This window comes from Siphateles boraxobius, unplaced genomic scaffold, assembly GCF_051911475.1.
Source record: "Siphateles boraxobius isolate OS27281-9 unplaced genomic scaffold, OSU_SipBor_1 46, whole genome shotgun sequence".
Taxonomy (NCBI): domain Eukaryota; kingdom Metazoa; phylum Chordata; class Actinopteri; order Cypriniformes; family Leuciscidae; genus Siphateles; species Siphateles boraxobius.
In genome coordinates, this window is record NW_027509097.1 from 4,875,242 (window position 1) to 4,897,434 (window position 22,193).

At 39.5% G+C, this 22,193-nt stretch overlaps 1 protein-coding gene across 1 annotated transcript; it reads right to left on the reverse strand.

The window, feature by feature from the left end:
- Window positions 1-1,988: 1,988 nt before the first annotated feature.
- hs3st3b1b (heparan sulfate (glucosamine) 3-O-sulfotransferase 3B1b) lies at window positions 1,989-21,945 on the reverse strand. The gene is made up of 2 exons (XM_077200344.1): window positions 21,064-21,945; window positions 1,989-4,985 (listed from the first exon to the last, which is right to left on the reverse strand). The coding sequence occupies exons 1-2, from the start codon at window positions 21,639-21,641 to the stop codon at window positions 4,367-4,369; spliced, it is 1,197 nt and encodes a 398-aa protein (XP_077056459.1). The 5' UTR covers window positions 21,642-21,945; the 3' UTR covers window positions 1,989-4,366.
- Window positions 21,946-22,193: the final 248 nt, after the last annotated feature.

Here is a 22,193-nt window from a genome sequence, read left to right on the forward strand (position 1 = left end):
TGGGCCCCCTATGCCGGGAGTATTGAGCCCTTACTCGGCTTTCTTCCCGAGATATGGTTACTTCCTGCGGAACTTTTATTGGGCATTACTCCAGAGTCAACCCGACCTAAGGCTGCATACTCCCAGTGTGAGGGGCAACTAGGAGACCCCCCGAAACCCCAGAGTCTGGAGCCCCAACTCGGCTTCCTTCCCGATATACACCCGGTTAAACCTCCACCTTTGACCAGGCATACCTCGGGAGCCAAGCTGACTTAAGGCTTCAGACTCCCGGTGTGGGGGGCCCACTAGGAGGCCCCAAGCCCAGAGTATGGAGCCCCAACTCGGCTTAGCTTCCGAGATACACCCAGTCAAACTTCCAGCTTGACTCCAGCTACAACTCCAGTCAATCTGACTTAAGGCTCCAGACCACCGGCCACTATACCCTTCCCACCCAGGGCTCTAATCAAACATTAGCAAAAGGATTTTGTTTAAATACTTCCCTGTCACTGTATAAACATATTGATGTTTTATTTCTTTAAAATCAATGAATTTGTATATTTTGTGAATCAATGATGATGTGGGCTTATTTGGAAGTGGAACACATGCAGGCTTAAATGGTGCCAAAATACCAATTAAACCCACGCCAGACTTCTGACCTTATTCCTAAAATATCTTAATTGTATATTCTAAAATGTACATCAACTAATTAATACATTTTCAAATGAGAGGTAAATCTTGCATTAAATGATTTTTCTTATAAACCATATCAATATCTATGAAAAAAACCTAGACTTAGATTTTGGTGGGCTTAATTGGTAGCCTACACTTACCCTACATCTTAGAACAACAGAAACCATAGGCTACTTAAGACTTGGCTACAAACAAACAGACAAACAAACAATAAATAAAATCATTCACAGGTGCTGATGAAAAATATACAGTTCGTATAGGCTACAAAACAAGTCAAACAGTAAAATGGATCACAAAACAAGCCATTAACTAAGCAAAACAGCGTTCCGCGTTTTGCATAATGCAAAATAAATGATATCTTACCTGTCTTTTGAATGTGTTTTCATTATCTTTAATGCATCTGATCCAATAGCAATATCTTATACCCTAACATAATGGCAAGAAACGCATTTCTATTGTGTTGTCCTAGCGTTTTACACCAGGAAAAACAATGTAACCTACAAAGCGACCAGAGTAGTCAGAGTCACGAACACTTATCACCTATTCACCTGTTCATTTTAGTGGATCAAAAACATACAGAGCGATCATTGTCCGATTCCCGAATGAAAGACTCGAGAGCCGGTTCTCTTTAGTGAATCAAACATATGGATTGACCAGTCCAGTGTTGACCGATTCACAAACTAATGACTCTTATGAGCTGGTTCTTTAGTTTTAATCTTCTGATTAATCTTTTACTGGTCTGAATCCGATCGGTTACTGAATCAATATTTAACTAACTTTCTGAACATAAACTTATTCTCAATTATGACAGAATCAAAATTAAACAAACTAGACTGTGATTTATAGTCTAGATTGCTTCATTTTAGTATTTTTTTTATAGATTTTACTAGGCCTATATTTATTTTATATTAGCCTATAGGGTGAAAGGGTGGATGGGAGCTCAAAGGGGTCATATGGTGACCTCATATGACCTTTCAGGGATGAAAAAAATGATAAATATTCAAAAGGCATAATTGGCATAGTGTATATTGTATAATTAACATAGGTTTATTAAATACTATGAAAAAAGCTTGACTGTATATTGTTTGCACTTTTTTTTAAATCCACATAATGAATTTCAAGTGCCTAAAAAAACTTGACTTCTTTAAAAAAAAAAAGAAAAAAAAAGATTTTTTCCTGAAGGAAACAAAAATAAAATACTCTCAGAAACACATTCTCATATATATAGTATAATAGCAATTTTAATAGAATTTTTTCTCTCGTCTCACACTACAAAAAGACACATTACTTAATATCTGAGTCAAGACAGAGTCAATTAGTTTGGTAAAATATATATTTTATTTTATTCTTCATACAAAGCAAAAGTATGAATGTTCAGTATGTAATTATCTAGAAACATCTGTTTCATTTTTCTCTTCCATGGTGTAAAATTAATTTTTCATACCACAAAATACTTGGTTTACATGTCTTCCTCATCATTTGTACATAAAGCTCATTTCTAGTCTATTTATTTCTGTTATACTCAGAGTAAGACAAACATTTTTTTAACATCTGGATATCTCTATGAAGTTGAATAAAACTCAACCATTAAACAGATGCATCAGCACACACTGCCTGACCATGAGCGTAGATATGAAACTTTGCTCAAAACAACTTTTGACAGATCAGAATTCATATGCAGTTCACATGTAATCAGTGACAAACTTTACCCAGAACATGCCTTGACATCTTGGGACAGTTGTTTCTGAAACAAAAAAAACAAAAAAACAATTGCACTGGTAAAAATCACAGGAGGCCCCATGGGTGAGCATTTGATGACAATTTGCTCTACCCTATTCAATATCCAGTTCCATAATACAACTGATTTGCTTTTAAATAAAATGTGAATGCAAAAAACAAGCTTTGATGATTTGATTACAGTTGGAGGAGAAATTTCACATTGTTTCTCTTTTGACTCCTCAGAACATTTGATTACTTGATGAATTGAATCGGAAAAGTAGGAAAAATGCCCTAGGAAATTTTCCTCAGCTTCCACCGCTCAGACTTGATTCAGACTTGAAGGCCAACAAGAATCGTATGGCTGTGTTCTCACAGCTGATACATATTACAATCTCCTCTCTAAACGAAAGGAAGTTGGCTTATCATAGCACAGGTTCGAGGCACAGCATGTTGTAAAACAAAACAAAAATCAGTGAGCTGATACAGAACGCTTTCATTTTGTTTGTTTTCTTTTCAAATGCATCCATCAAAAAACAAACAATTAGACAAACATGTCCCTCTGCATTTCATTTTCCAGTATATTAAATAGGGGTGAAAAAGGGGAAGTTTCTGTACATTCGTAATGCAATATTCTGCCTTAAAACCTCCCAGTGACCTCACCCCTTGAATTCTGGTCCAGCATATCAGCCTGACGTTAAAGCTGAGGCGTAAAAAGTGAAATGTTGACTCCATGCACCCTTCAAACCCTACACCTTAACCTGACATCGAGAGCTGGTCCTGAATCAGGTGCTCTAAATGAACAGTAACCAGAGCCGTACTAAAGCACAGTCATTCATCTTGCCTTCGAGACAGCCGCCATCTCAGCGGTCATGGGATGAATTTCACAGATAAAGAGCGACCGACTGTTTCTCCTCGCTTTCAAGTAGAGAGACAAACAAAAGCACATGGAGGCTTGCATGAGAAAAAGATGAACAATGAGGCATCTCAATGCAAGCTTGTTAAAATTTGGCAAGAAGAGGAGAACTGAGATGTAGTGGAAAACGCATTTCGATGGGATGAATAAGAAACGTTACCCTTCACGTTATGGGGAATATTTTCTAGTATGAGTCACATTTGCGTAAAGCTTCTTAATAAAAATGCGGGCCTGCCATCTATGAGGCACATGACATGTCATTTGGCTCTTGCTTTTTAAGCAAATCCAGTTCCTTTCAATGCTATCTTGACCTTTGAACCTTTCAGACAGGGCAGCAAGCCATTTCTGAGGCTGGAAAAACCCAATCGATCCGTTTAGATATGTTACGCGATTAACATAATGTCGACATGCTGCCTTGCTCTTGTCCAAGATACAATTTAGCCATCGATGGATTGGTCATTTATTACAGGAACCTGCGAGTGAAAGCCCAGCGGTTGACTCTAAACATGAGTGACACTGTAAGTAGCAATTAGGGCTATTGATCGTCATGTTATTGAGTAAAGGGACACATTGAATCAGCTCTCTTGCTTATCAGCTGACCATAGTAGGACTTGGGCCAATATGGAGTGTAATGAAACACGAAATGCAGTCAGAGAGTGAAATATAGTTCATTACCCTCTGTCGCAAAGGTACATATTATGGACATTCAGAACTGAATGAATTGCAAATGTCGCTATTGGTTTGTAAATGCACGATACCCGTAACAAACTGTTTTTTTGTTTGTCAAACCATTTTCTAATTCGGAAGCACCATTAAATTCATTGTGAATGGAAACACGCACAGCAAATCAAAAACGTGGAATGTCGGTGGTGAGACTAGAGTTGGGCCAGACGTTATGTACAATATGGTTAGGCAGCTTAGTGAATTAATTGCTTAGAAATTAAAATAAATTATTATAAAATAGATTTCTGTACATTTTACATATATATAGCAATCATCTCAATGTCTTTTTGCCATTTCAAATACACAGAAAAAGAAAGAAAACAACGGGTCCTCCATTCACAGTTAATCCCAACCAAAGTTATGCCCAGTCATCTGGTAGAACTTCATGTTGAAAGGCCTGTAGAAGTCTCGAAGTCTCTGCACGACCTCTGGGTCAATGTTTGGGTGGGTCCGCCCTTTGGTTTTACCCAGGCAATGTGGCTTGCTGCTGCCCTCTGCCTTTTTGAGACAAGGGAAGCCCTTGGTCTGGTTGAAGTAGAAATGTTTGTCTGTGATGATCCTCTTGAGTCCTAAGAAGTCCTGCACGCGGCCCAGCTCTCCGGCCGGGTCGCTGATCAGCCGTTCTCCGCTCACGAACAGGATCTGGCTCATGGGGAAGAACTGCAGCCAGTTGTCCAGGTGTTTGGCGTAGATGCCGATCTGAATGGCGCTCCACGAGGTGTCGATCAACCCTGTAGTCCTGTTTTTGAACGTCAGGCTCTCAAAAGTAGGAATGTCAGGCTTCTTGGACAGTGTCTGCGTGTAGTCAGAGATGGCTCGTGTGACGGGGTCCCGGACCACCACGATCAGTTTTGTGTTGCGGGACAGGGCGTAGATCCGGGCCGGAGCCTCGTGGGTCACAAAGTAGCTTGGTGTTTTCTCCATGGTGATCTGGCCCTCCAGGGTCTTAGGCATCAGGTCCCTATGGAGGGAGGGAGAGAGAGAGAGAGAGAGTGAGAGAGAGAGAGAGAGAGAGAGAGAGAGAGAGAGAGAGAGAGAGAGAGAGAGAGAGAGAGAGAGAGAGAGAGAGAGAGGGTTAAGAGTGAGGTCTAATGAAAACAAAACTTTGCATAATGCAATCAAAACACATGGAGCATGTGGTGCTCCTCAATCAATGAACCAATTCAAGGCCATGATTCTGGGTCAAATATGATTAGCATCGGTTTCTAAACAAAACATGCATTCAAACGTCACATATGCACAAACCATGTTAAATGGCATGGTTCCTTAATAGCGAAGGCTTTTTAATATAATACAAAATCTTTCAGAAGTGTTATTCAGATCTTTTGGCTTTTTTCTCTCTTAAAATCATGTTCCTGATTATGCCTATCGCTATAGATCAACCAATATTGCATTTTTAAAACAAATATTGATACAGACTACAACTAAAAAAAAAAAAAAGTTTGATTATCAATCTGTCTCTACTTGGTGACCAGCAGATAGACAATCATCATCTTACAAGGTTACTAATTGGTACAAATACTCAGTACATAGCCAGCTGTGCTTTAAAGCCCACTCTGAATCCGATTCCAATAGTGTTCTAATGTATGACCTCAGCGATGGTATTATACTGCTGACCATTCAGACCTAAACAATGATTTATACTTCAAAGGCAGGCTAACACAAATTACCATACACTAAGCAAAGCAAAAACATTCCATATGAAAGTTCTTCAGCCTTGTTTATAGAGAGAAGGCAGCTCTTAATGCAGTTACAGGGTGAAATGGATACGGTACATGCAGGACAGCAATCAAGAGACATTTTTAAATGAAAAGTGAACATGCATGTTAACGCCAAACAGGCTTGGGTTTCACAAGCCTACTCGATCAGGAAGAGTGGATTATACTGTAAGAGGCGATAACAGAGGACTTTGATGGACACATGGGGGTATGGATCCTATTTCATTGGCACACGCTCTCAGAAACATTGACGTTTTAAAATGTATGGAAACTGAAGAAAGTTCAGCTTCCGCTGACTGAAAATTTCAAGGCATAAAAGATGTGATGAGAAACAAACCAAAGAAAATAGAGTAACAAACTTAATGGGTGGAGATAACTTAAGATAACAAAGTGTGAATTTCAGCCACAATTAGATGTCAACAGACCCAGAATGAGCCTCTTTAGGGTATCAGTGTGCACAGAGATAAAGCTCTTGTTGGCCTGTTGTCTCTGGAGTATCAAACCCTGTTGTTAGCACCAGGGCTAATTTACTGCTGTATTGTGAAGTGCGCTGTCAGCATCTAGTGTAATCCTGCTTTGCGTGTTTACACCCTGCGGAAACGAGGCTACGAGCAATTCAAGAGTCTGCAAACAATTTGTTGAAGGATATCACAGACACTTCAGTCGATCACAGTTTGTTCTATCTCTACAAACTGGTGTTCACTAGTTAGAGGTGAGAACCCCTAAGCACCAGAGCAGAGAGTGGTGTTATGATAAACAAAACCCACGGAGAGCGGACATCAATTTCAAAACTATATGTGTGCACCAGGTGCTGCTATAGACCTAGATTTTTGCTGCATTCTGCTGTTTTTTGCTGTACAGCAACAGCATCTGCGTTAAAGGATTTTTCAAGTTCACACAACTGACACAATGTGCGAAAAATCCCAATTTTGCAAGTGAAAATCTGGCAGCACTCAATTCAGAAAGCGAGAACAGCCTAAGGCTGCAGGAGGTAACGTGTTGATTTATATGATGGAAAACTGTTGGCAGATTTGTGTGGTTACATGGTTTCTCTAAAGAGCTGGCCACAGATCCAATTATGATAATATCAGTTTGATTACTGCTCTGTCAGAACACTGGAGTGAGAGAGCGAAAGAACACAGGGAAAAAAATACTCATTAATCTCTGTGAAATGAAAACAGATTATGTAGGTGCCTTTTCATGGAATGACGCACTCACACCCTCATCTGCACAGTTTAACTGTTTATTTCTAGTTTGTAGGTAATATGAATGTGTTGGCTTACTAATATTCAGCCTCCAAGTGAGTGTGTGTGTTTTTTTTTTAAAAGTTTATTTAATAATTATTGCACAATAGGAGCAAACCAGCTGTATATGTGCATGTGTGGTGCTAATGAAGCGAGAGATAACACAGGCATTTACTGTTAAATGAACCACCCATAACTACTGTGCTGGGGAGCATGATGCTGAGTAAACTGCGGCTTTAGGATGCTTTCACATTACAGGTGCATTTGATGTTTCACCTCAGAATTTGGTTGGAGTTCAAACTCAAATTCGCACGTGAAGAATGTGGAGTCCAGTACGCTTTGCAATTGGTGTAAAAGCAATCCAGACTTACTTTCTAACGTGAACCGCTACCCATGACGCAAAAGGACAAAACTACCTAGCTACAATGATAAACAGCTGCCGAGAAAAGTGGGAGAAGAAAAAGTTACAAGACACAAACAACTTAAAAGCCTGCAACGATCCCCTCACCTCACTTCTTTTACCTTGGCAAAAGAAGAAGGGAGAAAGGGAGGAAGGGAGGGAGTTAAGCAGGACAAGTAGGCAAGCTCTCAGAAGAACAATAGCCTTTCTTGCCTGTTTTGATTTATGAGGTGCTTCTTTTTAGACATTCCGCCAGTAAACAGGCAATGCTTTGACACCGAGGCCCTCTTTTTTCCCCTTTTCTTTGAAAACCGAGCATTGTCCTTAAATGATCTGAAAGAGCAAGGGCCGTGGAGAGGCCAGAGAGGAAAGGGGGAGGGTGACCATTGAAGGATGAGTGGAAAGCACTTCTCCAGCTCTCTCAAGGCGAGGCGAGAGGAGGCTGTGGAGAGCTCTTGAGCCGAACGTGTGCCTCGAGTGCCTCGCCGGCACACTCTGCCACTGGAGCAGGTAAAGATACGCTGCATATCAATTATTAAAACAGGGATTAGAAAGTGGATATGAGTGCTCGAAATGATTCTACTGATAAAAAGGGTCAGCCCTCTCAAGTGATAAGGCAAGGTCAAAGATTGCCCCTGCCTCTTGGGTTTTCTGTCGTAATTCATTCCTACGACTATTCTGCACATGGCCTTATGGTCATCGCTGTTCTGGATCAACTTTGTACTGCCGAAGACTTGTTTAAGCTGGAGAGAATGATAAATCAGAAAGTTAGCTTTCTTTTAGGATCAGAATCGCCCTGAAGGCCATGTTGAAAGACTTTTTATCCAGCAGAGATAAACTGACAAAGGGAGAAAATGACAGACAAAAGCACAAGAGAGAACAAAAGACACATACGGGAGTTTTTATAACAATGTTTTTGTCTTCTGTCGAATTCTGTCAAGCCTGTTTTGCTTAGGATAGACACAGTAGCCCCAAAAAGCCCCATAAGCCTGCTTTATCTATGATCTCATTGCTTTCAAGTGACAAGAATTGTAGAATATCTGTCTTTCAACTCTGGCATTGTTATGGTTATATTCTGGCCAGCATTTTTATTGTTTTGCTGTGCGTTTTTTCTTTTGTATACACAAACTGATATAGACTAGAAGCATGTTTTTATATCTAGGGCTTTAAAGTCTTGGAGGGATCAGAGAAATACAGCCGTACCTGCACTTTGGTTCTGAAGAGCAAGTCAAAACAGACACAACCTTGGAACACCTGTGCGTGCATCTTTGATAGACATCTCCTAAGCGTATAGAACTCGCCGCTGTTGCAGTGGCGGTGAGTTGAAGAGCTGTTTGAGTAAGCTGCAGTGTAATAAAGTCTCAGCAGTCAAATAAACTTAAATTAATTGCCAATGAGTTTAACAGCTCAGCTGCTTGGGCTTGGAATACTAGAAAGATAAAGTATAGAGCCGCAAAGCAGTTACAATGATGTAAAATGGCAGTCCTTGTGCCAGAATTGTAGTGTGAGAGTTTGCCTGTGCATGAGAATGAAAGAGCGTCATAATCAATAATAATAACTTTCAGTGAGCACAAAAGAAGTTCTGCAGGATGTTTGTGCTGCTCATACAAAGAAAGAGATACTGATGGATGATTTGAGCACCCAAAAAAAAACACCATGAAAGTATCATAAAATAATTTATGCAAGTTTGAAATGTGAAAGATATATGAAACAACAGATGTCTCTCTGTGTGTGAAAAAAACTGGAAAATTTGGAACAGCATGTGGGTAAGTAGACAAAAAGTTCTCTGCATCTGCAACCAGTAGTCGTAGTCAGACTATTGATTGCAGTGTTCTAACACCAGACTACCAGTGTCTCAAGGATCTGAGCATTCGAGTGACACTTCACCCAACCAAAGGCTACATCGCTAGGTTTCCAACCCTGCCACTCTTACCCCTTGCACTTTTAGCAGTGGAGGATGGAAAAAACAACAGACGTGACATTCATGCATGAACAGATGATGGCTAATATCAGAAAAAAACAAAGAGGGCTTGTTTAGGAAAAAGTCCACTGCCACTTCATGAACGAGTGAGACTGAGCCAATAGTGATAAGTGACTGTCTCTTTTTTGGGCTGAATTTTGACGCAATCTTAATGACGCAATCTTATGACGCAATCTTATGACGCAATAATGTTTTTGACCTTCTCAAAGTTCTGAGGCACTAGTTTGACACTTGAAGCAGCTAATTCTGACATCAAGTGGCCATTGTAACATTACTCTTTGAGATCAGGGTCAGGTTATCCTGTGTCTGGAGATCATGCCGGGAAATATGGATTCTGTCTTCAATGGAGGCCATGTGGCTACATCTAGTAAATCCAGGCACCTCCCAGGTCGCTCCATACAGACAATATTTTCTGTGCTTTGTCGTCATAGAGACCTGAGCGAGGCTGTAGTTTTGAAATACACCCCGCGGAGTCTGGAGCCTTGACATTATATTTAACCGCAGAGCAAAACTGCAGCCGTAAATCTATGGAGCAAAGCTGGGTTTTATAGCATAAGCACAGAGAGAATGGTAATGGGGTGGCGAGGGGAGAAAAGAAAGAGAAAAATAGCGAGACACAGAGCCAGGATGAGCATGTGTGCAGCAGCTTTAAGTCACCGCTATATTTTAAGAGGTACACAGCCACTTAGAGCCTCCTGACGGTTGGTTTCCTTAGTGAAAATTGCAATGCTGAAGCCAAGAGCCAGTAGATAGCACATGCGAAAGGGTTTTATGAATATCCCAGCTTCTAACGGCTATACTTTACCTTTCCTCACCTAACCTTTCTCGTTTTCTGTCTAGCTCTTCCTCAGGTTTCTCCTCAGCCTCTGATCTTTGCCATGTAACCCTGACATGAACATAAAGAGGTGTAAATGACCGTCTCAGTCAGGCCTGTCTAAGGTGTTGGTGTGTCTCAGCTTCAGTTTCTGACATTCTCGTTGACGGATCACGTCACTGGATCCACATTCAACGGATGGAGAAAGCCTCTCTCACGTGGTGTGACTGTTCTGATGGATAAATAATGAAGGAACGGGGAGGATTGCAGACACTTCTGCCTGCCTTTCTCTGGATATTAGACACACTCTTCCTTTAGAGTCATATCTAAGGAGCGTTATACCTGAATGCTGATCTAGTTTTTCATTAAATTATTATGCCCGAGCTGGACTTTCTGAAAACTACTTTATCGGTGCTTTTGAAGCGAAAAACATCTGCGTAAAACTGAACAGTTGGCCCCCCAACACTAAAGAGAAACATTGAGAGGTTTAATCTGTATTTTCTCTCTCAGAGCAGGGGGCTTTGGTTTTGGGAAGATTGGTCTGCTTTAGGGTGTCAAGGGCAGAAAAATATATTTATGTCTCCCTGCAGTGCTGTAGCCTTTAAATAAAGACATTCGACATAAAGTGAGTATCTTGAGAGAGGGTATCTACTCAGCAATCATACTGAGGTCTAGGCTCTTCTTGTGCCAACCACAATTTCAGGCCCATTTTCTTTCTTCTTTTCTTTCTCTCTCTCGCTCTCAAACTCATTCAAAACCACAGCAGCCTCTGAGAAGGGCAGAACATGCATAAATCACAGAGACCTCGGGCTCTGTACGTTGCAATCTGCCCAGACTCCGTTTCATCGTTATTTGCTGCCATTCAACACCTACCAAAATCTCTTTAAAACAAGGGGTAGGGTGTGTTTTCTGCTGTCGGGGCAGCACATTAAGTTACTGCCCTACGGTTCTGCCAGCTGAGTGGAATTACTGTGTGTTAGCGACAAGGCTGCGCAAGAAAAGGCTGCAATCAGCTCTGAATAAAAGATGTAGGGATGAGATGGGGTAATAAAGTGCACTTTTCTCTTTCTCACTCAGGTTGTGCATTTTGCAGAACTATAATGTGCACTGAGGAGATGTTTGTAGGACTGGCTACTTTGAACCTATTGAGCAGGTGTTTCTGTGATATTACATTCAAACATAAAAACATTCTGTGATATTAACGTCTTTCGGGTGAAAATCACAACTTACAAAATTAATAATTTAGCATACAATGTCCTGCAAAATTGGACAATATTAGCATAAATCCTTATTTTGTAAACGACTTCAGTAAAAGGAGAATAAATTCCAAAAATATAAAAACCTGAATTTCTAATACCCAAGTTAAATCCAGTAACCCTTATAGCTGCCAAAATGACTCGCCTGACTGTGACATATGTATTTTAATTTTCGTAATAATATATATATATATATATATATATATATATATATATATATACATACATACATACATACATACATACATGTGTATATATATATATATATATATATATTATTACGAAAATTAAAATTGTTATTGCTGGTCCTTATTGATAATTGCATGCTATTTTAATGAATGTACAACAATAAATTATAAGGATTTATGTTGATTTTAACCAATGGTATTTTCAAGTGGTAACAAGTGGAAATCCTGCACAAAAATAAATAAATAAATTAATTAATTAATTAATTTTGAGTTTGGCAATCCCAAACACCCCAATTTAAATAGGGGATGTGAAATAATGGGGATGTTTTGAATTGCCTAATACATACAATTACATGTTCTATATGAACATTAGCTATTTAGTATTGAGTGACTTATGTACACTTGCAGTAATTCCACAAACACTAGCCTTCCCATTGAATCTACCCTTGAGTTATTAGCAGTGATCAAGCTAGTACCAGTGTTTATCTTGCTCTTGATAATCCGCAGTGATAAGCTTGTTTACTTTGGGTGTTTGTAGAGGGTGTTAACGGACTCAGTCCCACACTTCATTTACATTCCCACTGAGTGACACAAAGAGTCTCTAGACTGTTAGTGGTGTTTAGTGTAACTAGCCTTGATGAGGTTTTAGCTTGTTTACCAAGCTATAAAGGCTATTAACAAAACTACAAACCCAAAGTGCCTGTCTTGAAATAGTAAGGGACAGTTTATTAATGTATTAGAATTGATAAAGTTGCATAATTTATATCTGCCTTTTGTTTGAATTAACTGGCAAATGTTTTGACTCACTATGAATGACGTTGGACAGTAAAAAGTCTTGTTGGCATGCCAAAAAGATAATCTCATCTGACAGTATAGGATATCTCACTCACTGAATTGTAGTAAAATTGGCACGAAGACTTCAAAAATACTTTTATCCTCCACTTTTCAAAGCCATCCTGCTCAGACACAAGAATACACATGCATGCACCCATTACATCCTGTTTTGCTTGGCACACAGTCTCCTCCAGCTGAGGAGCTTTTGAAGACAGGTGAGCTTTAAAGAGCTGGGAATTTCCTCCAAGTCTGTCAAGTCGTTACATCAGAGGCTTACAGCACAGCTGCATTACTTTGACGCTTCAGGTTAATGGTTTACAAATTCCTCCAGACTGGTATTCTTCATTGCTAACCCACAATTAGCAAACTTATGTGGTGATAGCACCAGAGCTGACAATTAAACTGCACATATAAGACAAGAAGACTAACAAGAGCGTACAGCTCTCTCCTAAGGCAACTCTGCGAACGTTTTTTGGATGATAGCCTAGTTACAATCCACTCTGGTATCTCAGCGCCCGCTGAAGACAATATAACTGGCGTGAAGCACAAAGAGATCACTGTCAAACGCTTCTGCTGAAAGTAATCAGCCGAGTGCAGATGTCACAGGTGTAATTTGATTTCAGGGGTTGCTATTTCAGCAGGCATGTTGATGTATTGCGAGTTCGATGACAAAATGTTTTTGCTTTCCATTCTCTCTGCTGTCTGTGTTCCAAAAGGCCTTACAGTCCCACAAGAAACACGATCTGGAGTCAATGTGCCAAGAGAACAAGCCATTCAACCACATAATGCAGATTTGAAGAGACATTTGAGAAATGGGCTATGAAATTAAGAAAAAAAAGTGACAGAATAACTCTGTTTGTTTTCAAAGAGTAAACAATCTTTTCCTATTAATCCTGATTTGACTACAACTAATGATATCCCTATTGGTTTCTGATACAAAAACATACAGTACTATGGAGTAATGATGCAAATAGGGATGCGATAATATTAAAATTCTAATCAATATATAAGCTGATAATTATGTTCATGTTATGAGCAACAAATGAATTAAATGTTAAAAATGTCAAATTATTCGCATTTTAAAGAATAACTGACAGAAAAGGTAATCTAAACTTGAAAATATGGAAAATCAACGTACATAATTGAATATCCAATATCAAAAAATAGTGATTAATTAAAAACTATTACTGGCAGATACATAGAAAAAACATACATAGACAATGTGGAAAAGTAAAATTATCACCATAAAAAAAATGATGACAAAGACTTTTACCCGTTCTTATTCTCTAGCTGATCCTTATCCTAGAAGAGCGAGAGAGAAAGGAAACAATGCAAAAGTCTAACAAGAGAAAGTGTGAGGACAAAAGTAGTGACAGTTCCTGGGCTATGGGGAGAAACTGGCTTTGTTGCCCTGGAGCTCAGCTCATGCTGTGCTCCTCTGGGCACATCAGCAGTGTGTGTGTGTTCCTTCAATTGTCTGCTCTTTTCTCGCTGAGGTTAATGGAAACCTCAGGGGGTCTCTACTTCTGCCTGATCCTCTACTTTTCACTTTTTTTACAGAGAGACAGACAGGCACACACAAACAAACAGTGCCTCATAGTAAATTTTCATCTATGATCAGCTTTTATATTATATTACATCAAGATCCTTTCTACACTTTTCTCACTCCTAATTATCCTCCTTGGGGTGTCAAACTTTCAGAAAAGGAGCTCTGATGATCACACACTTGGGAGGAAATTAACCTGGTGGGAGACATGGGCCAAAAATTACCGGACCATACAAAAAGTCGTGCGCTAGATACCAAGCTCCTGTAAATGCTGTGTATTTACCAACAACGGATGAGCATTTACTTTTTGAAGGCGAAGGGATAGCATTATTCTGACATCAGACATCTAAATTATCACCTTGTTTAAAAAGAGTCCAATTCAAGGCAAGCACAGAGAATGTAGGTCTGTACACAAAAGACCATTGAAATAAAAGGTTAAAGGGGAAGGGTTATTTTTCTCTTTATCCCTCATTTTTAGTTGTACAATCAACCGGAGAAAGTATACGTAAACAATTTCCCAATACTAGGAAGAAAAAGGTCGAATGAACAGTTATAAACAAGCACCCTTCATTTATTGGTCACTTGTTGCCTATGCTGGGTGTTTGTATGTGTGTATGAGAGACAATATTTCAGTAGGAGGGTAGAAACACGAGCGCTTGACATCGAGTTCCTGTCTGCCTTGATTTTATCCTTCAGCGGGTGGTTCCTGCTGAGGGCGGCCATGTTATTTTGCTTTTCTCTGGAGGAGACCGTAGCTTCTCAATGGCAGACCACCACAGTGGGCCTCTACTGTCTGTCTCTCCCCAGGCCATCCCTTTCACAATTAGCCAGTGGTAATTTGATGAATGAAAGCCCCTTTCTCCAGACTAAGACCCTCCCTGCTTGGTCTACCCCACTGGTAAAGCCATGCCAGCTCATGTAGGGGCCCGCTTTCTCTCTTTGCCTCTCTTTGCTGACCAGTGTACCCAGTTGGGGGTGGCCTTATGTGGGCACTGAGGCCTACAACAGCCCCGCCTCTAATGGAGGAACCAGAGCTCGATGTGGAGCCCGGCTCTAATATGGAATACAAGGGGAGAAGACACGTACGAGAGGGTCATTGTATAAGCTCTTCTACAATTACACAATAATATTAGAGACAAAATGTGTGGTAAAATTAAGAGACCAAGAAATGCAAGAGAAGTTAAGCCGAGCAGAAACAGGCAATGCAAGCGGTCTACTTCCCTGAAATGTAAGAGATGATTTCCAAAGCTGAGGCCGAACACAAAAGAAGAGTAATCCTGTGGTTTAAAGGATGCTGAGCAGTTTAGCCAACACTAAAGCATCATTCGGAGGCAGTCCTTTGAATGTCCTCACTCAGCTCTGCACAGGCTCTCAATAGAGGATGTCAACCTGCTGACTGCTGAATGGATGACCGGTCAAGGTTCAGATCCAGCTGAGTGGAGGAAGTCTATTCTACCATGAGACTGAACAGTTTTCATGGATGCTGCTCCTTAATCTTGGGACCTGGGAGCAGTTTATAGTTTGAATTTACAGCAATCACCAAATTAACAGCTGGCAAAAAAAATAAAACAAAATAATAATAATAATTTGAAACAAATGTTTATGATTTGCTCTTGCATTTAATTCCCATCAGTTTTGGGGTCTAATAACCAAAGACCCCAAAAAAGTGTGTGTGTTCATCAAGGATGAGGGGTTGATCGGGTCTCACCTGCAGTGCAGATGGTCTTTACAGAGACAATGTTGCTCAACTGATTTGTAGATAACCAGATCCACAAAGACCTTTAACCCTACACCACACAGTGCCCGCCACAGCGTAAACTAATCAATACATGTAGTCCCACGTGGTCTAAGCTGGCTTGAGTCATTACTTTGTGCTTATCTAAAGCATAAAGGTATACATTTCTGCTACAGCAGTCACCAACCATCATATTACACACAAATCATACTGCAACAACAACAAGAGTCAAAAACAGTACAGTAAAACCAATTTTCCAATCATTCGCAATCTTCATTTGAACAATGGTGATTGGAATGGAATGATCTTAGAAGAAAACACATTTGTCCTAATGGACTGCACACAATAACATACAACAGTGTACACCGATTCACAAACAAATTACTCTTTTAAACTGAAAAAACCAACACAAAATAATAAATAAACTGAATTTAATTTAATAAACTGAACCAGTAGTCAAGTTTTAAGATGAGATTTAAAAGTACCTATCAATTGTGCTTCCCTAATATAGCCTATCTAATTTAATATAATATAGGCTATGTTGTTCATTTTTTTAATTAATAATTTAAATTGACCATTTAAACTGAAATATGCCCAAATGAATTGGGATCTAATTGTATTGAGCACATCTGAATCAAAATTTAAACAAATCAGGATATCTGTATCAATACCAAGCCCTAGCAGTCAACTACAGCTCACTGTTTATAAACACACCCTGTATGTACAGCCAAACTTGGGTTTGATCTCATCCGGCACCACTTAGACAATGCGGTCCCTCGCTTTGTACAAGCAGGAAGGAGGAGGTCACTGGCCACAGCGTCCGTATGGGTCACCTACACGGTGGCGTGAACACCCCATGGAGTGTGGGTACAAAAGCTGAGGCATCCATCCAGAACTAGCCATTCCACGGATGGAAGTGCTCATCTGGACAAGGTGGCAGGGGGTCGTAGCCCTCCGAGCACTTCAGAACTTTCAAGTGACACGCTTCCGAGAACGTTCCCTGGACCAATAGCGGAACAGGATTTTCTGCGGACCATTTCACTCATACAGAACAATGCTCCACTTGTCCTTTTGTTGGTCGGCAGTTACGGACCATGTTGTTAAATGGCTGCTATTCAGAAAACACACCCTTAATCTCAGGATGGACTCGGGGATCGCACACGAAAGAGTGAACACCAAAGAACTGCATTTTCCTACTACATACCTTTTTAGCAGAGGAAATAAAACCTAACCTTCAAACACAGACTGGAAAAGATGCTTAGAAACACAGACTAAATGTTATCAGTTATATGAAGACCATAGGTTTACTGTAGGGTAACTACCAACAAGGAAGAGTTGAATATAAAAACTGCTCTGCTAGATTTGAAAATGATGTAACAATAAATCAAACTCAGCGCCAGGGCCTTCACAACGTTCACTGTTCCAGTTGGGACCCTGTCTGTCTGGCTGGGTGGGATTTTTTAGAAGCCAACTTAACTGCTTATTAAATCATCAGAGTCTCTGCAAAAAAAAAAAAAAAAAAAAAAAACTGTAAAAGAAAAAAAAATCAGATTTTGCAAGGTTCCACAAATCAGAAAAGCAGTTGAAACTGAAAACTGGGAAAAGAGAATTGCGAAGTTATTACTCAACAATTCAACCCAATACGACTCCAGCTTTTCATACTGTAATATATCTTTCAAATAAACTGGCACTTGTTATAAACTCTACATTGACCCGACGTTCTTGAGAGAAGAGCATAACAAATATACAGTAAAAAATGTAAAGTGCTTGCAGATAATCCTTGAATGACTATGAATCATACTCTATATACTTACAGTATCTAAAACAGCCTGAACAGGTCTAACCAGTATTGAGGAACAAAAGCACATCTGCCATGTCTTTCTCTGGCTCTCTGTAGCACAGAAAGGTATACAAATATCAAGCACGACTTTTGATGAACAGAGATTTAAAAAAAAACGACAGTAAAACCCACCTTATTAAAATGACTTGACTTGGATTACTTCGCAATGCATGGTTTCTGCACTATAAACTATCCTTTCCATTACAAAGCAAATCACTTCACGTATTAGACACCCTTGAACTGAGAATCAGAGTCATGTTCAGTCCCTTGAGAGAGACAATTCTAAGAAAATAACAATTTCAACATATCACTTCTTTAAAAAGACAAGAAAGGACCAAACAGACATGTCAGTGTAGAGGGTCTGTCTGGACAAAATGTCCAACACTGTTTAAGATTAGGTCACATGGAGACGTCGTGACAGAATAAAGTTAGAGAGCAAAAGTTAAAAAAGCAAGTCTGCATTTGTTTGTGCCCTGTATCTTCAGCCCAAACAGCAGTGGCCAGATATAGAATTTCACTGTGGCATCGCATGTCCAACTAAGACCAGCTGCAATGGCATGTGAATCCTGTAAAACTTGAGACAGAAAACTTTCTCGAAAGGGTGGAACACAAGCATTATACCCGTCAACACCCAGTGCTTATATATTCTGGATTTTGTAATTTATCGCTTATTTTTAACCAACAGAGGCTTTCGAAAAGTTACTTTCAATCAACGATATAACTTGGTGAAGGATCTGCTCTTAATTTAGGTCATTTTCCTAAATTTTGAAAGGCACAAATAAGGATAAAAAACATTTTAGAGGAAAATCCTTGGGTTTCAAATACCACATCCACTGACCAGAAAACTTCACTTTTCCAGGCTAAAAAAAAAAAAAATAAGTTGAATTAAAAAAAAAAATAACAACCATACTAGCGCTCTTTTCAGCAAAAAACAAAACAAAAAAAACACTGGTTCTGACTTACTTTCTGGTACAACTTTACTAGGAATAATCAAAGTGGCAACTAACACATCTGACCAATTTATTTTCTTTTTCTACTTGTGTTTTAAAAATCTTAATAGCATAATCCATGCAACCAATTAATTCAGTTTGAAAATGAAGGACGTTAAAAGAATCTGAAGATTTTTGGGAAAATTCTGCTGGACTAGCTTGAATTTGCATTACACTAAAGTGAGGCCCCGCATTTAAATAATTAATCAAATAAATCTTTTTCTCTCAACATGCATGAATATAATTCCCTTTTCATCTAAGCTGGACTTCCAAGCATTCACTACAACGCCCATTCTTTCATCCGTCCTGTTTTTTTGTTATAGGGGCCCTGAAATGTTGCATATATTTAAAAGCACTGGGCTTTCACCCCCTCAAACCTTTGCAAATCCATTTAGAGAGACAGGCGTGCAGTTCAGGACTGTTTTATAAACTTATTGAGGGTTTCTTTCCGCTCGGTGTCTGGGGTAAACAGGGACAGACTCTGGGGCAATAAATCCCCCTTTCTCTCTTCAGGTATTTATTTCATTACATTTTACTGTGGAACATTAATAATGTTAACAAATAGTTAATCAAACTGTCATCACATTTAAATAACTGCAATGCATAAGTAACAAAAAACAAAAACAAAACAAAAATCCTAAAGTTGATCTGAAACAAATGTCTGACGTTCTGGGTGAATTGCTGCTATGTAATGCATTTATGAGCTCTAACTGTGTTCTGGCAGTTGATAAAACAAAATGGGGCAAATAATAATGTCCAAAACAAGCTAAAAGAAACAGCAATGCATAACTCCTAATAGAAATGTTTTTTTTTTATATACAAGCCGAAATATTTAACACATTTTACGGTTTGTAAGAAACACAAAAAGAAAAACACAGCTGCACGGAAATAAACAGAGTTTAACACATCATTAACGAGAGTAATTCACAATCTATTAATTTTGTTGATCCCGCTGTCAAAACTTAAATTCTTATTTTTCTCCTGATAGACTACTGCATTAGGCCTACACTTGCGCAACGACAATTAAGGTACTCACACTATTAATCTCAGTCTCTCGTTATGTATCCAACCATTTAAATCGACAGCTCATAATTTCAGACATTTCCACCCATGGGTTTTCAGAGGAAAAACAAGTTTCCAAAACTTAAATGCAAAGCATAGGCTTTCCCATTTTAGTGGTTTGCAGTCTATTATATTTGCTTTAATTCTGTTGTATCCGTATTTGAGACAACTGTAAAGTAAAAAAAATAAAAACATTTTTTGAAAAGTTATAAAAGACGGAAAGCAGAGGTCCGGTAACCTGCAATGATCCAGTGTGTCCGACAGAGATCACTGCGTCATCACGCGCTCAGATATGAGTCATCTCTCAAGATATTAAAATCACAAAAAATTTACATACGAACTGTGTTTATTTGAATAATATCCGTCGGAATTAATGTGTAGGCTATTTAAAGGACCGTGTTCAATATTTCAACCCTCAAAACTCCGAGTCTGACAGTTCGACAATAGCAGGAACAGTGAATCCAAAGTAAATGTTTGAACAGGAATCTGAAAATTACCGCTACTGTAACTCTGCGTTTAGGTGGCTAAATACAAACCTTAGGCTACAGAACATCAATTTACATAATAATTAAATTTGATTTCCTTCGAAAAACTAGGAAGCATTGGGGTACTATGATGTTTTAAAAGGAAGGTTTGAGAACAAGCCAAAGGGTAAAATTACATAATGTATGACAGATACAAAAAGCTCAATGCATGACGGACAAAATCCATTCTTCAAAAAAAAAGTGACAAAAGCGCCTATTAAATAATAATGTATGTTTAATTAATGTTGTTTATTATGCCTAATGATAAGCAACATGCGCCCAAACTATTAAACCATGAATTGAAAAAAAAAAAATAGAATGTATAAATCCTAAATCCGTAGCCTATTCTATATCCTATGAATTCTAATTTGGATTATCTCGGATTTCTTATTTCATAGAAAGAATTAAAAAGTTGTATTTCGTTATTTGTAAACAGGCTGTTACGTTTTAATTTACGATTTCACAAGTTTTTCAACTTTCAAAGTTTTTCAACAGAGTTTCAACTCTGAATTTTCGTAGTAATTAAGTTAAATTCAAATTGACCAAAAAGAGGCAAGTTATTAATGTAGATTGGTCGATATAATTGAAGTTAAATGTAGCAATTAAACTCAAGTAAAATTTTAATGGGCTTGTCATTTTACAGCTCAAGTCGCGTTCTTCTCGTGGGAATTATGCCAGCACAAATATTGCAAAAAAAAAAAAAAAAAAGAAAGAAAAGAGAAGCACACAAATAATGCAATAAATTAAAATCCATTAAATAGCCTGCTGAATAAAAAAAGAAACCAAAAGCTAGTTAAGGAGAGGTCACTCGTCAATGTGTCGTTATTATGCTACTTCACTGAAAAACAATACAAGTCAATGGAAGTATAGGACGTATAAATTAGTGTATTTATTATTCACGCTCTTACCTGTACCAGTCCAATCCGTTGTCATAGTTACGGTCGAAGAAGTGCGGCTCCGCTCCGACCGCGCGAATATCTGGATGCACGCGCAGAAACTCCAGCAGCGCGCGCGTCCCGCCCTTCTTCACGCCGATGATGATCGCCTGAGGCAGCTTCTTGTTGCCCGAGCCATTGGAGAAACTTGACAGCGAAGAAACTCTCCGCCCGTCGTCCCATTCATCAGCTCGGTCTACGTCCCCTTCATCTTTAGAGAAGTCTATGGGAGCTCTCCTGAACGAAGGCTCATCATAATCTGACTCCACGTCCGTCCACGAGCTCTGCGGTCTGGACAGGAGCTTGGACATCATCAGGTCCGACCGGCCACTTTCTGCCTCAGCATATTTCCCGAGGAAATCCGTCTCCTTAGCTCGATTATTGTCATTATTGTCCACAACTAAACCGGGTGGCATAGTGGCACAATAGCCCACGCAGGAGTACAGCATGTAGACCCAGAGGAGCAGCATAATGAAGAGTAGCCCGAGTTTCTTCTTCACGGGACTGACGGAGAGCGCGTAAAAATAGTGACAGAACAGGCTATATTCCATAAGCCCTGTGCATGCAGACCATCACACTCCAGCTGGACATATTGACAGGTAGGAACAGTTCTGTCCAGGTCCAGGCTCGGGAATCCTTCTCAAGAGTCTTTAAACGCCATTGAAGTTCACAATAAAATCCTTACACGTGAAATAGCTAAACTAGCCCAAAGTGGACAGGGACATCAAGGAATGCTATTTTAGTCAGCTGTCCTCGTTCATTTCTGCGAAAGAATACGAGAAAACTGATGAGAATGACCGGTGCACTTGAATCCCAGCCGGAGAAGCTGCTCCCGGCCGCATCCCCGAGTGTCTGAGCGCTTTCGAGTGAGTGGAGGTTATACAGCGCTGATGTGTGTGATTGACAGCAGGGCCAGCCTACCGCTGCGGACTAATTTGAATAAAGGCGCGGTTAATTAAATATGCCTGCCAATCAGGGGGCGATATAGGCGGGGATTTTAGACAAGACACTTGGTCGCGAGCCGATTGAACGGTCTTATTGGATAGAGGAACATTACCGGAATCCTTTTATTCCAGTTTTTGGGAGTTTCCAAAGAGTTCCAA